The sequence below is a fragment of the Myripristis murdjan genome, chromosome 19 (genome assembly GCF_902150065.1).
Source record: "Myripristis murdjan chromosome 19, fMyrMur1.1, whole genome shotgun sequence".
NCBI classification, from domain to species: domain Eukaryota; kingdom Metazoa; phylum Chordata; class Actinopteri; order Holocentriformes; family Holocentridae; genus Myripristis; species Myripristis murdjan.
The window spans coordinates 2,967,474-2,978,475 of NC_043998.1; the positions used below are offsets into that span (position 1 = coordinate 2,967,474).

The following is an 11,002-nucleotide window of genomic DNA, read 5'->3' on the forward strand; positions in this document are numbered from 1 at the left end:
GTAGACACAAATGTACCAGAAACCAGGCAGGTGTCAGCTGTGAGAAAATAGTAAAATAAATAAATAAAAAATAGTGTGCCACACAGCCTTCTGAACTTTCTCAAGCCAACAGACATTTTCTCAAGTTGTGACTTGAACTCTTTGTGCCTTTTCTATAAATATAGTTCTATAGGTACCATCTTGCAGATATTTATATATATGAGGTTAGAGCTCACCTGTTGGCAGACTTTCAGTCACCACTCAGTATGTAAGCTAAGAAAAGTAATTCTTGAATAGGAAAAAAATGAATCTGAAATTATAGCTAAAAGTCAAATACAGTAGTGAACAGACGCACTGATCAAATACAACTTCTAGCCATGCTGCATTCAATGTCAGTCTGTCTCCTACAAATTCAGTTTTTGAGCATCACAATACTTATTTATTTACTTTGTTAGGTAGTTTATTTGTTTCTTTATTTTGTCTCTTTATTTATTTACTAGGTTAGGTATTTTATCAGCGGTTCCAAGTGTGCATGAAAGGGATACATTTGTGGAATGCCCTACCAACTGAAATAAAAAAAGAAACTGATATAAAATATTTAATGATAAGGTTAAAATCTGGTTGAAATCCAACCAAATGTGCGAACACTAATTGGCATATTTTAAATTGGTGATGACACAGCTTTTATGACTGTAATTTGGTGTAACTGATCATTTTTAATCATATATTGTAGATATTTGTATAGAAAGGCCCAACCAAGGACTGGGGTCGGAAACTAGCCTTGGCTATATAAACCCCATATACAATGCAACGGTTTCATGTTTTATAAATTGATACATTTTTTTAAATTATTATTATTATTTTTTATTATTGTCCCTGTCAAATAAAAATAAATAAATAAATAAATAAACAAAGCAAACGCAGTCATTAAGATATTTCCACTGGCTTTCTAGTTGAGCATGCCACCCACTCCTCAACCAGCTCTTCTTAACCTCGGTGCTTTCCAAGATATTGCACTAAGGGAGTTGTTTTGAAGTGTCACACCGGATGTTGTGTCTTTTATTCCGGCCAGCTTGACAGGAAAGCGGCAGCGCAGTTTGATCAGCAGGCGTGAGTCCATTCAAATCCGCTGCCGTCCGCTGCTCGGCTCACTCCGGCGCGTCTGGCACACGACGGAGAGCGGCGAGGGGGGGAGACGGAGACGGAGAAGGACGCCTGCTGCACCGACCTCCAGCTACAGACCCATCTCTGCCATGGGAAGAGACCGGCAGACTTAATCACACCGACTGACGCCGTTTTCCCCTCACTGAAGATGCTCACTGACATGATCGTGGAGGAGGAATTTGAGATGAAGCAGGAGGAGCCGTGGTACGACAAGCAGGACCTTGAGCATGGTAACACTTTGAATTTCCTCCTTTGTCCCGCACCCGAAACCAAACAACAAACAAACAAACAAACAAACGAATACATTTTCACCCGGACACCTTGCAAATGTAACAGCGACGGGATTATTCTAAGGATATTATAGGGACCTGCGGTAGGAATTAAAACACGACAAAGTAAGGTCACTATTTACTCACTGTTGGCCGCTGAATGCACAAGTAGGAGTCAAAATAATCAGGTAGGCTCGTCGTGCTGGTAGGACTACCGAGGGCTGATTTTCTGTATTGGGCGGATTAAGAAGATTAGGATTTATAATGTTTATTTGTTGGCAGATTTTTGATAGCATGCGCGGTGTTTTAGTGTGTTTTGGGGGAAATGAAGCACCTTGAATGTGCAGGAAAGGCAGGTGTCAGCATCAGCAGGACGCACATATCCACCGTATGCGGCAATGCAGAAAACGTGATTCAGCGGAGGTTAGATTTGAAAATCACTTCCTGTCTGCAAAGCATGGTTTAGGCCACTGCTCATGCCTTTGTCTTCATACTACTCCTTTCTACTTCGTTTTGCGTGTGTGTGCGTGCGTGTGTGTGTGCAGGCCACGTTGGGATGGGATTTTTTTTTTAAAAATGAAATATCACTTCTTGGTATCAGCTGATTCAAGTAGTTAAGGAGACCTGCATAGATAAAAGTGGGAACAAATGATAAGGGGCAAGATAATTGTCAGAGTGATGTAATGGTAAATACCAAGAGGGGTGTTAACCACGACCTTCATGGTGAAACAAACACTTAAATATGAGCAGAAATCAATCATATTTTCAGAAAAACATGATTTACTTCCCTCATTTATTCACAGGCCCTATTAGTTCGGGATACATCAATGCATTACATGAGGTAATGTATTGTCTAAACTCTATTCTGTGAGTGATAAGGTGGGGAACTTGTGTCCAGATGGCTTTACGAAGCCTGTCGGGGTCCAACTGTCCCACCGGCTTGCCCCACCACTTCTGTCACCTTGCCCAGTTCCTCCAGCAGTAGGACTAAATAAAGAACAGTGAGGCGGTGGGTCAACACATCATCTTGGCATCTCCTCTCTCCCCCTCCCCTGCCCCCCCCTCCTGCAGACCTGCATCTGGCAGCCGAGCTGGGCAAAACCCTGCTGGAGCGCAACAGGGAGCTGGAGCAGGGCCTGCAGCAGATGTACTCCACCAACCAGGAGCAGCTGCAGGAGATCGAGGTACGTCTCACCTGTCTGCTTGTCTCTCTGTCTCACTATCACCGCCCCCCCCATCTGTCGACCTGCCTTTGTGCGTTCGTTGAAAAGTCATAGAAAGTCTAAAAGTCGTTGATGTGCCAGTCAGATAGCAAAACAACCTCTTGTTCCTTCATTTCAGAGGAATGGCGGCACCTTATTCCTGATTCTTGAAACAAATTCCACCGATTTCCTCCTACGTTCACGGTTTCATCTGTACCATGGCAGATTAAATTACACGTCACGCATTCCCTTGGCTTATGCCAGATAACAAAGGCCTTATTTTCACCTTGTTGTGTACTTGCCCTACCTCCTTTCACCCTGTTCATGTAACCAGATAAGAAATCTCATGCACAGCTTTCCAGCATACCTGTGATCAACTACATTCGCAGTCATGGTTTTTAATCCAGATTTGAGACCCAATTTCACTTTTTCCTTGACGGACTACAGCCCAGGATGACCCGCAGCCAGCCAACTAATGATTCAAAGGTTCAAAGTGCTCGTGCTGCTTCGACTGATAAGATAAACTGTCCTTAAAGAGGTAGAGATGTGGGAACACAAGGGAAAACATTAAGAGTCTTGTGTAATATCAACCTGACACTGTTACATCCATCCAAATGAAATGGTTGAGGCTTTTAGAGACATTCAGGTGTTTGTGAAAAGGAAGACAACTGACCATAAGATTGACTCCAGGGCATGTAGAGTAAGCACTGGGTGTTATACCAGAAGAGAAAAATATGTGTGAGAAGAGCAGACATAATAATTATATAGGGTTTAGTTTGCCATTATTGAGAATGGCTCATCATGTTGCACTTCAATGCGTCAAACTCCACGTTCTCTGACGTGCTCTTTCTCTCTCTTCCCTGCCTCTCTCCTGTCATCTTCCTCCCCCAGCACCTGACCAAGCAGGTGGACCTCCTGAGGCAAGTGAACGACCAGCACGCCAAGGTGTACGAGCAGCTGGACGTGTCGGCCAGAGAGCTGGAGCAGAACAACCACAAGCTGGCTCTGGACAACAGGGCTGCCCAGCAGAAGATCCAGGGGTAAGGAAGGAGGTGTGGGTTACCCAGCAACAAGGACCAGCGGGCTTGATGGGGTTGCACTACAAGAGTATGGACGGCTGATGAGGCTAAAATCAAAATATCTCTCAACACAGCCATTTGTTATATTCTCCTAAGAGAATATAAAATCTCATGGTATGGTAGCAGAAGCACTTACACTTAATATAAGGGTATTTTGCCCTAAATGTTGGAGTATTCCTTCAAAACGCTATTAAAAATGAGCAAGTGATGTAGTTAGTCATTAAAGCCTTATGATTTATCATGTGATACCATGTGATTCATCTTGACATGGAAGAAAGTAACACATCTGTGTATATTCTTGTACGGTGTTAACAGTCTGTTTTGTTCCTTCGACCTTCTGTAGAGGAGTGGTGTCATGGGTTTTGTTTCCGTGACATTTTCTCACCTATCGTTCCTCAAAGGTGTTAAAAAAAAAAAGCCACACAAAGAAAAAAAAATAGCTCTGAGCAAAAACAACAGGGAAGAGGCAGCTACAACTGAAAATATCTGTTTTAGTTGTTATTAGTCCTGTCATCACTAATCCAATTATTAGTATTACTCAGTCCCACTACAGTCAGACCTATACTTATTATTTCTCTCTCTCTCGCTCTCGCTCTTTTGGTCCATGGGATTGGCCAGTATGTGTTGGGTTTCTGTAAGGCGCCATGAGAGAACGTCTGTGATGATTAGACTGAACTGAATTGTGTGTGCGCAGGCTGACGGAGACTGTGGAGCTGCTGCAGACGCAGGTGGAGGAGTTGCAGCGTCAGGTGGAGGAGCTGAAGACCAGCCCCTCTCCTCCTGGGAAGCCTCCGCAGAGAGAGACGTGGCAGCCTCGCAGCGCGCAGAGCATGTCCTGCCTGAAAGAGCTGCAGAACACGCTCAGGTGATGATAACACACCTCTGGACTGCAACACACACACACACACACACACAGGGTGCATATACTCACCAAAATGCAAATTCAGACACGTCAGGTTTACACAGTGTGATATGGTGTGTGCTTCATCCAGTATACATGCATTTACCAAATGTAGGCAAATTGGTGGTATAGCACAGGTCAGACATACTGTAGATATGGTGTGGGGTTGTGGATATTATAATATGGTGATAATGACATAAGTGTTGTCTTTTCCTGTTTTTAATGGCTGCATTACAGTAAACTGATGCAATTTCCCAAACCTCTTAGACTGTTGTAGCTGTTTTGTTATTTGCCACTACCCACTTGGAGTGTCAATATGTTTAAAAAAAGTCACTGCTATAATATTATCAGATCAATATGGAGGCATTCAGTCAAAGATATTGTGATATTTGATTTTGTCAGCGGCCTGTTGCCCATTTCTAACTGTAATTACCTTATTTATTTACCTCATTAGCATAACCATGTTTGCTTTAGTATCATGGTGACTGTGGAAGTGCCTCTTGGTTGCTGTGTGTCATTAGGAGCATCACCATATCAGAACACTCATTCCATATTTTCAGGACTCTGGTTCTGCAGTGCATCATGTCTACCTGAGGAAAGGCATTTTAGCTCCGTTACTGATCTGGAGGCTGTTTGTAAAGCCCTGTCTTCCAGAAAGGGACGCACCAAATCCCTCTGCAGGTCCTCTTGGCATTAGTTCTACTCTGTAGGTGCTAATCCGACCCTCTGGCAGCCAGACAGCCCTACCTCAGAGCAGTTCTACTCTCAAAGTATCAGGCTGCGGTGTCTTCCTGCCGTCTTTTCTGTTGTTGTGGTTTCTCTGTCAGCTCGGGCTCAGTGTCTCTCTGCGTAATCCTGTTAGGGGCTGCTCTCTCTTGTTATTCAGGCCAGAGCACGGAAATCGCTCTGATAAATGCGTCCGATAAGCGCGCCGCGGCTCCGCACCGACCTCATCGTACACAGAGCGGTGCGCGGTCCTGGGTGCGTCTTGGAAGTGTGAAGGCGAAGTCCAGGCGAAGACAGGGGCCTCAACCTGTCCCACCGTCTCCGTCTGGAGTCGATTATTGATCCTTCACCCAATTGCTAATCTCTTCAGCTCCACTGATACGTTCTGGATTCTCCATAGAGAAGTGCCTTCATGAGATGACTGTGCTATTGTTGTTTTTGCCTGTGCTGTCCTCATATCTGTTTTTAGATATGGATTTTATTTTTAACCCCAGTCCTCTGTTTTCCCCAGAGGCCTTTTTACCACTTAGTCATCACAAATAAGGGCCTGCTGTCAATTTCTGTGTTACATTTTGCACTCGCGGTATCATGAAGTTGAACCTGGCCTCATCACCTTTGGACTTTTTGTTGTCACTATGTCTGTCTCTCTCTCTCTCTCTCCTTCTCTCTCTCTCTCTCTCCCTCTCTCCCTCTCTCTCCACTCTTTCCTGTCACGCTCTGCTGCACTTCGCACAAGGAAATAGACGTGTGAAATCTCAAAAATAACTGTGAACGGGACGGGAAGACAAAATGTCCTCCACTGACCCGAGGGTTTGAATAAAAAGTTAAACAGAACTTGACTTTACAGAGCTGTGGAAGACGTGAATGTGGGATAATTGATTTGATAATTTCCAGGTCTTGGAAAAACTGAGAAATTACACATAAGCCTGCATAAGATTATACTACTTTCAGTTCAGTCCTGATGCATACCTTTCATACGCAAGAGCTGTAGTATAATCATAAAGAATCATCGTTTTACTGTTACACCCTACTAAGGCAGTGATATTCCTCAGGAAACAAGAAAACATGAAAATAATTTTTAAATAGCATCAATTACAGCTTGACAACGACGTCTCATGCTGTTCACAAGTCGACTTATTGTCTGCTGAGGCATGGCATCCCACTCTTCTTGAAGGGCGGCCCTCAGGACATTGAGGTTCTGGGGTACAGAGCTCCGAGCCTCTACACGGCGACTCAGCTGATCCCATAGGTTTTCTATGGGATTCAGGTCTGAGAAAGTGCAGGCCACTCCATCTGAGGTACCCCAGTCTCCAGCAGCCGTTCCCTAATGATACGACCTCGATGAGCTGGAGCATCAAACACCTGATGTGAATTTTGCCGTTAAACTCCTTGTTAGAGAACAGCAACTTGTGCAAAAAGTACTGAAACATTGAACAGTTGGACATGTGCATTCAAAAGTTTACAGAAGGTCACATTAAGTTCACCTGTAAAGGTTATAATGCATTTTAGGTTCATCCTGAAATTTCACCCGAAAGCCGAATATCCCTAACTTTTTGTGAGTAGTGTATATCATCCCTGTTGTGCTGTGACACTATGCAGGCAGTCTGAAGACGAGGCGGATGAGGCGGACGCGTTCCCGGCGCCCTCTGAGCTGACATGGCGTGAGGAGGAGCAGGCGTCGCTGCAGCGCTCGCTCCACGCCCTGCAGACCCAGTTCGCCAGCGAGCGAGCTCGGAGGGAGGCGGCGGAGCGAGAGGCCGACCTCCTGGCCCAAGAGAACGCAGCGCTGGAGCAGCAGCTGACCGGGATGGAGGGCTGTCAGGTATGTCTCTCTCTCTCACACACACACACACACACACACACACAATTTATTTGATGGACTTGCAGGTCTTGACCCTCTCAAGTCCACAGCTTTATTTGTCCCAGAGTGAGCAATTAGTTTGGAAGCACCTTGGAGGGATGCACTGCCCAGACTAGATTACTTATAAGTACTTACAGTAGTTTTGCTGTCAGGTGACGGCCTCATAGATCCAATATTGATTTTTTTTTTTAATGTTTTAACTTCTGCACCATATGATCGACTATAGTAGGGGAACATTCTGCATCCCATTGGTCAATAAAACCCCTTAAAACCCAGTGAATAACAGCTTAAAAACAAAACTTTATGCAAGTGATTCATTTTGGAGATGTGAGGTTTACACATGGTGACAGCAGTGCAGTCCTGTATAAGGCACTGAATCCAGTAACAAAACACATCATCATTTAAAAATGCACGATAATATCAGCACGTCATCGGTATCGGCCGATATCGGCTTTAAAATCAAGTATTGATATCAGAACAGATGTGTGAAGTGGCTGTTGTCTCAGGGAGTGCATCATCCAAACCTGATTAAGTAGGATCAAGTAGGTTTTTTTTGCCCAATGAATGTGTAGGCTGCATTTTAAAAAGCACTGTATTTTATGTTTGCCACTGGGCTGTCACAATAAGAGTAGGCATCATATGTTAATTCCACCACCGGAGAGACTTGATGTTCTCTGCAGTTAGGTGGAAAAAATGTGCATATATCTGTATCGGCATCTGAAATTGGCCATAAATCATCACCGACTTATCACCCCAGAACCTGGCCAAGCTCCAGCTCGATGAGTTGAAGTCAAACTGAAACAGCAGGAGTGCAGCTGAACTTGACAGCTGTGCAGTCAAATTTCAGGTTATTCCATTCCTCTCTGACACAGTCTATGTCTTTTTTTTTTAATTTCCCTCTTCAGGCTAGATTAGCTGAGCTGGAGAGTGAGGCGGAGGAGCTGCGTCAGCTCTGGAGAGCAGAGTCCTCCTCTCGATCGGCGAGGCGGGACGACCCTCGCAGCCTGCTGCCCGACTCGTGTGTGTTCCTGCACACTGAGGAGGAGAGCGAGCCGGAGGTGCCGGCGGCCAAAAGCCTGAAGCGCTGTGAGAGCGAGAAGCTGATGATCGTGACGCAGATGTCCAATGTCCCCGACAGGCTCTACGACCACGAGCATTCCTGCGTGCGCCGCGCCGAGGTGGTGAAGTACCGCGGGATCTCGCTGCTGAACGAGGTCGACGCCCAGTACAGTGCCTTGCAGGTGAAGTACGAAGAGCTCCTGCGGCGCTGCCACCTGGCGGGGCAGGAAAAAGAGCAGGAGGCCCAGAGCCACAAGGCCGTCCAGACCGCCATGGCAACCTCGCCCCCCTCCGCTTCCTCCAGGCCTCTGTCCCCCGACCCGGCCCAGATGATCCAGGACCTGGGAGATGAGCTCCACCAGCCGGAGTACAAGGCACTTTTCAAGGAGATTTTCACCTGCATTCAGAAAACCAAAGAGGGCCTGATTGAAAACAGGGGGACATCCCCAGCTGGTGAAATAGTGCCTCTTTTGCATTAGTCACTTAAAAAGAATAATAAAAAAAAACTGCTGTTGGACATTTGTAAAAACATTAAAAGAGCAGAAATTGTGCACCTATGGATCGACAGGCGCGTAGGAGAGGACCATAGGTGGACGAAGACAAAACAGAAGACTTTTGAAGAGACTTCTCTGAAATCAAATTCACAGCAAGGAAGCAAGCTTGTTGTAGATTACTGTAGACATTTAAGCCAGTAAAGCGTCCCGGTTAGGAGCCTAGTGTACGTCGTCGGCCCAGGACTGGTGACCACGCCGTCCACAAGGGTTAGAGAGGAAGAGGAGTGATGCAGGAACTATGAGAAGGCCAACACCACCAGCTCATATGTCCAATATGGCTCTTTTTGCACAGCAACACCGGTGCCTAATGCCGTCTTGACTGTACAATCACTCTACCTCACTGCTCAAACCATCGCAAACAAGCTCCTCGCGAAATCACTTCTGGGAAAGAAGAATAATGCATCAGTAATTTATAAGCTGCATCCATTATTTATTCCAATGTTTACCTATGATATAATGTGAACTTATATACACCATTTTTTTGGCAATTAGATGAAGTAGCCGACTTTCCTCGGTGATTGTTTTTTCTGGACCTGTGAGAGCAACCAGTAGATGAATAATCATCAAATCTCCAGCTGCAGCTAGAATCGGTCTAATTTATATAATTTCACGGTAAATCAGTTTATAATATTAGAACCAAACCCTGGTGATTTATGGTGCTCAAATAGTGAATTTTCCGTAGTTGGAACACGTCTTCCTCAAGGTTGCTCAGTCAGTGTATGATCGGCTTAGTTGACTGTGACTGAATGTTGTAGTAAAGGGACATTCTGAAGTTTACCAAAATACTAATTCCCTATGTAACTTGCTTATCTAAACATGTAGCCATTAGCAGGTAACTTGTGAAGCCATGTATCCCCCCCCCCCCCACATCCTCCTCAGTGCATTGCTCTTGCTGCCCGTTGTATGTGCGTATCATGTCATGCTTGGGAACGTGTGCACAGTTCGTAGATGACCCCTGTAAAATCACATTGAGATGCACTTTAGAATTGCACAGAGATTATCAGCGCTCTTCTGACACTTTATATTGCTATCACGAGTAGTTTTAACTGTGACCGTGCTATGAATCATAATCTAGACCTAAATAATCTGCGATGTGTATGTGTTATGAAGTGTTTTTACCTGTCCACATGATTTTGCTACATGTTCATTGCTATTACAGTGAGTCATAAAACTTAGCAAGCTGAGGCAGCAAAACAGTGTCTTTGTTCTGCTTAATCTTTAAGACGGGTTGTAAGTTTTTTTTTTTCTTATTAGGTCAGTAAATGGGTGACTCTTGGACCGCACTAATCACTGATAACCCTTTGAGAAATTATGTAACGTTTATCTCATCTGACGTTATAAAAAAAACGACTGACGGCAGCTGTCCAGATGCAGCGCATCAGCCGTGCTTAAAAATAAAACCGACCAGAGAATTGTTAACTTTTGAAAGAAGAGAAGATGAAACTTCAGTGATCGCTTTTAGGATACATGAGGGGAAAAATAGAATCTCAAGGATAAAAATAGAATGTAAATAAAGCTGGGGTAATGCTCTGTAAACAAATTTGACTTTACATATAAGTGGGAGGTAAGAGTTGAGATTATAGCATTGTGTAGGTCAAAAATGTAGCCCAAGTTAGAGAAATTGTAATTTATTTGTTATACTGATTGTTCGATGCATAATTTATCATTGCCTGAAGGATCTTGCAGTTTGCAGTTGCTTTTCTCAGACTGGATTCATGTGGAGGCTAAAGAAATCAGTTTTTTTTTTCTTTTGCAGAACAGATGTGGAATTTTCATGGCTATTTTAATAGAAAATTCCTGATTTGCCATGAATTTGCCTACCTTTACAAAGTAAATCTGTTTCAGTGATATCCCTCATGCTCCCTAATACCCACGTTATTAATATCTGATCCCAAAAACAGGTCTCCCTGAGAAAAATCAGGTATGTGCTATATCTGATGAGAAAAATCACATTTTCTGGGTGCATGTGTATCTGGTTAATGACACAGAGCTCCACTTACTGGCCTGGACTTTATGGGTTGAAGAAAAAAAATAAAACACACCAGAAAAGTTACCTTTGACAGTATTTATTGAGCAACATATATAACAAACCAATGAAAAAATGAGGGGTGTAACTGCTTCCTTAATTAATGTGTGCAGGTGAGAAATTTGTAATTTAGCTGGAAATGTGGAATGTTTCACTGACAGTTTCCTCAGCCACGAAGGTCT

General features: G+C 44.2%; 1 protein-coding gene across 1 annotated transcript; it reads left to right on the forward strand.

Annotated features, from left to right (window-relative positions):
- Positions 1 to 1,041: 1,041 nt before the first annotated feature.
- LOC115378021 (cerebellar degeneration-related protein 2) lies at positions 1,042 to 10,847 on the forward strand. Its single transcript, XM_030078134.1, has 6 exons — positions 1,042 to 1,373; positions 2,484 to 2,596; positions 3,506 to 3,654; positions 4,388 to 4,558; positions 6,920 to 7,142; positions 8,087 to 10,847. Exons 1-6 carry the CDS (start codon positions 1,292 to 1,294, stop codon positions 8,717 to 8,719), a joined length of 1,371 nt encoding a protein of 456 aa, XP_029933994.1. The 5' UTR covers positions 1,042 to 1,291; the 3' UTR covers positions 8,720 to 10,847.
- The last annotated feature ends 155 nt before the right edge of the window (positions 10,848 to 11,002 follow it).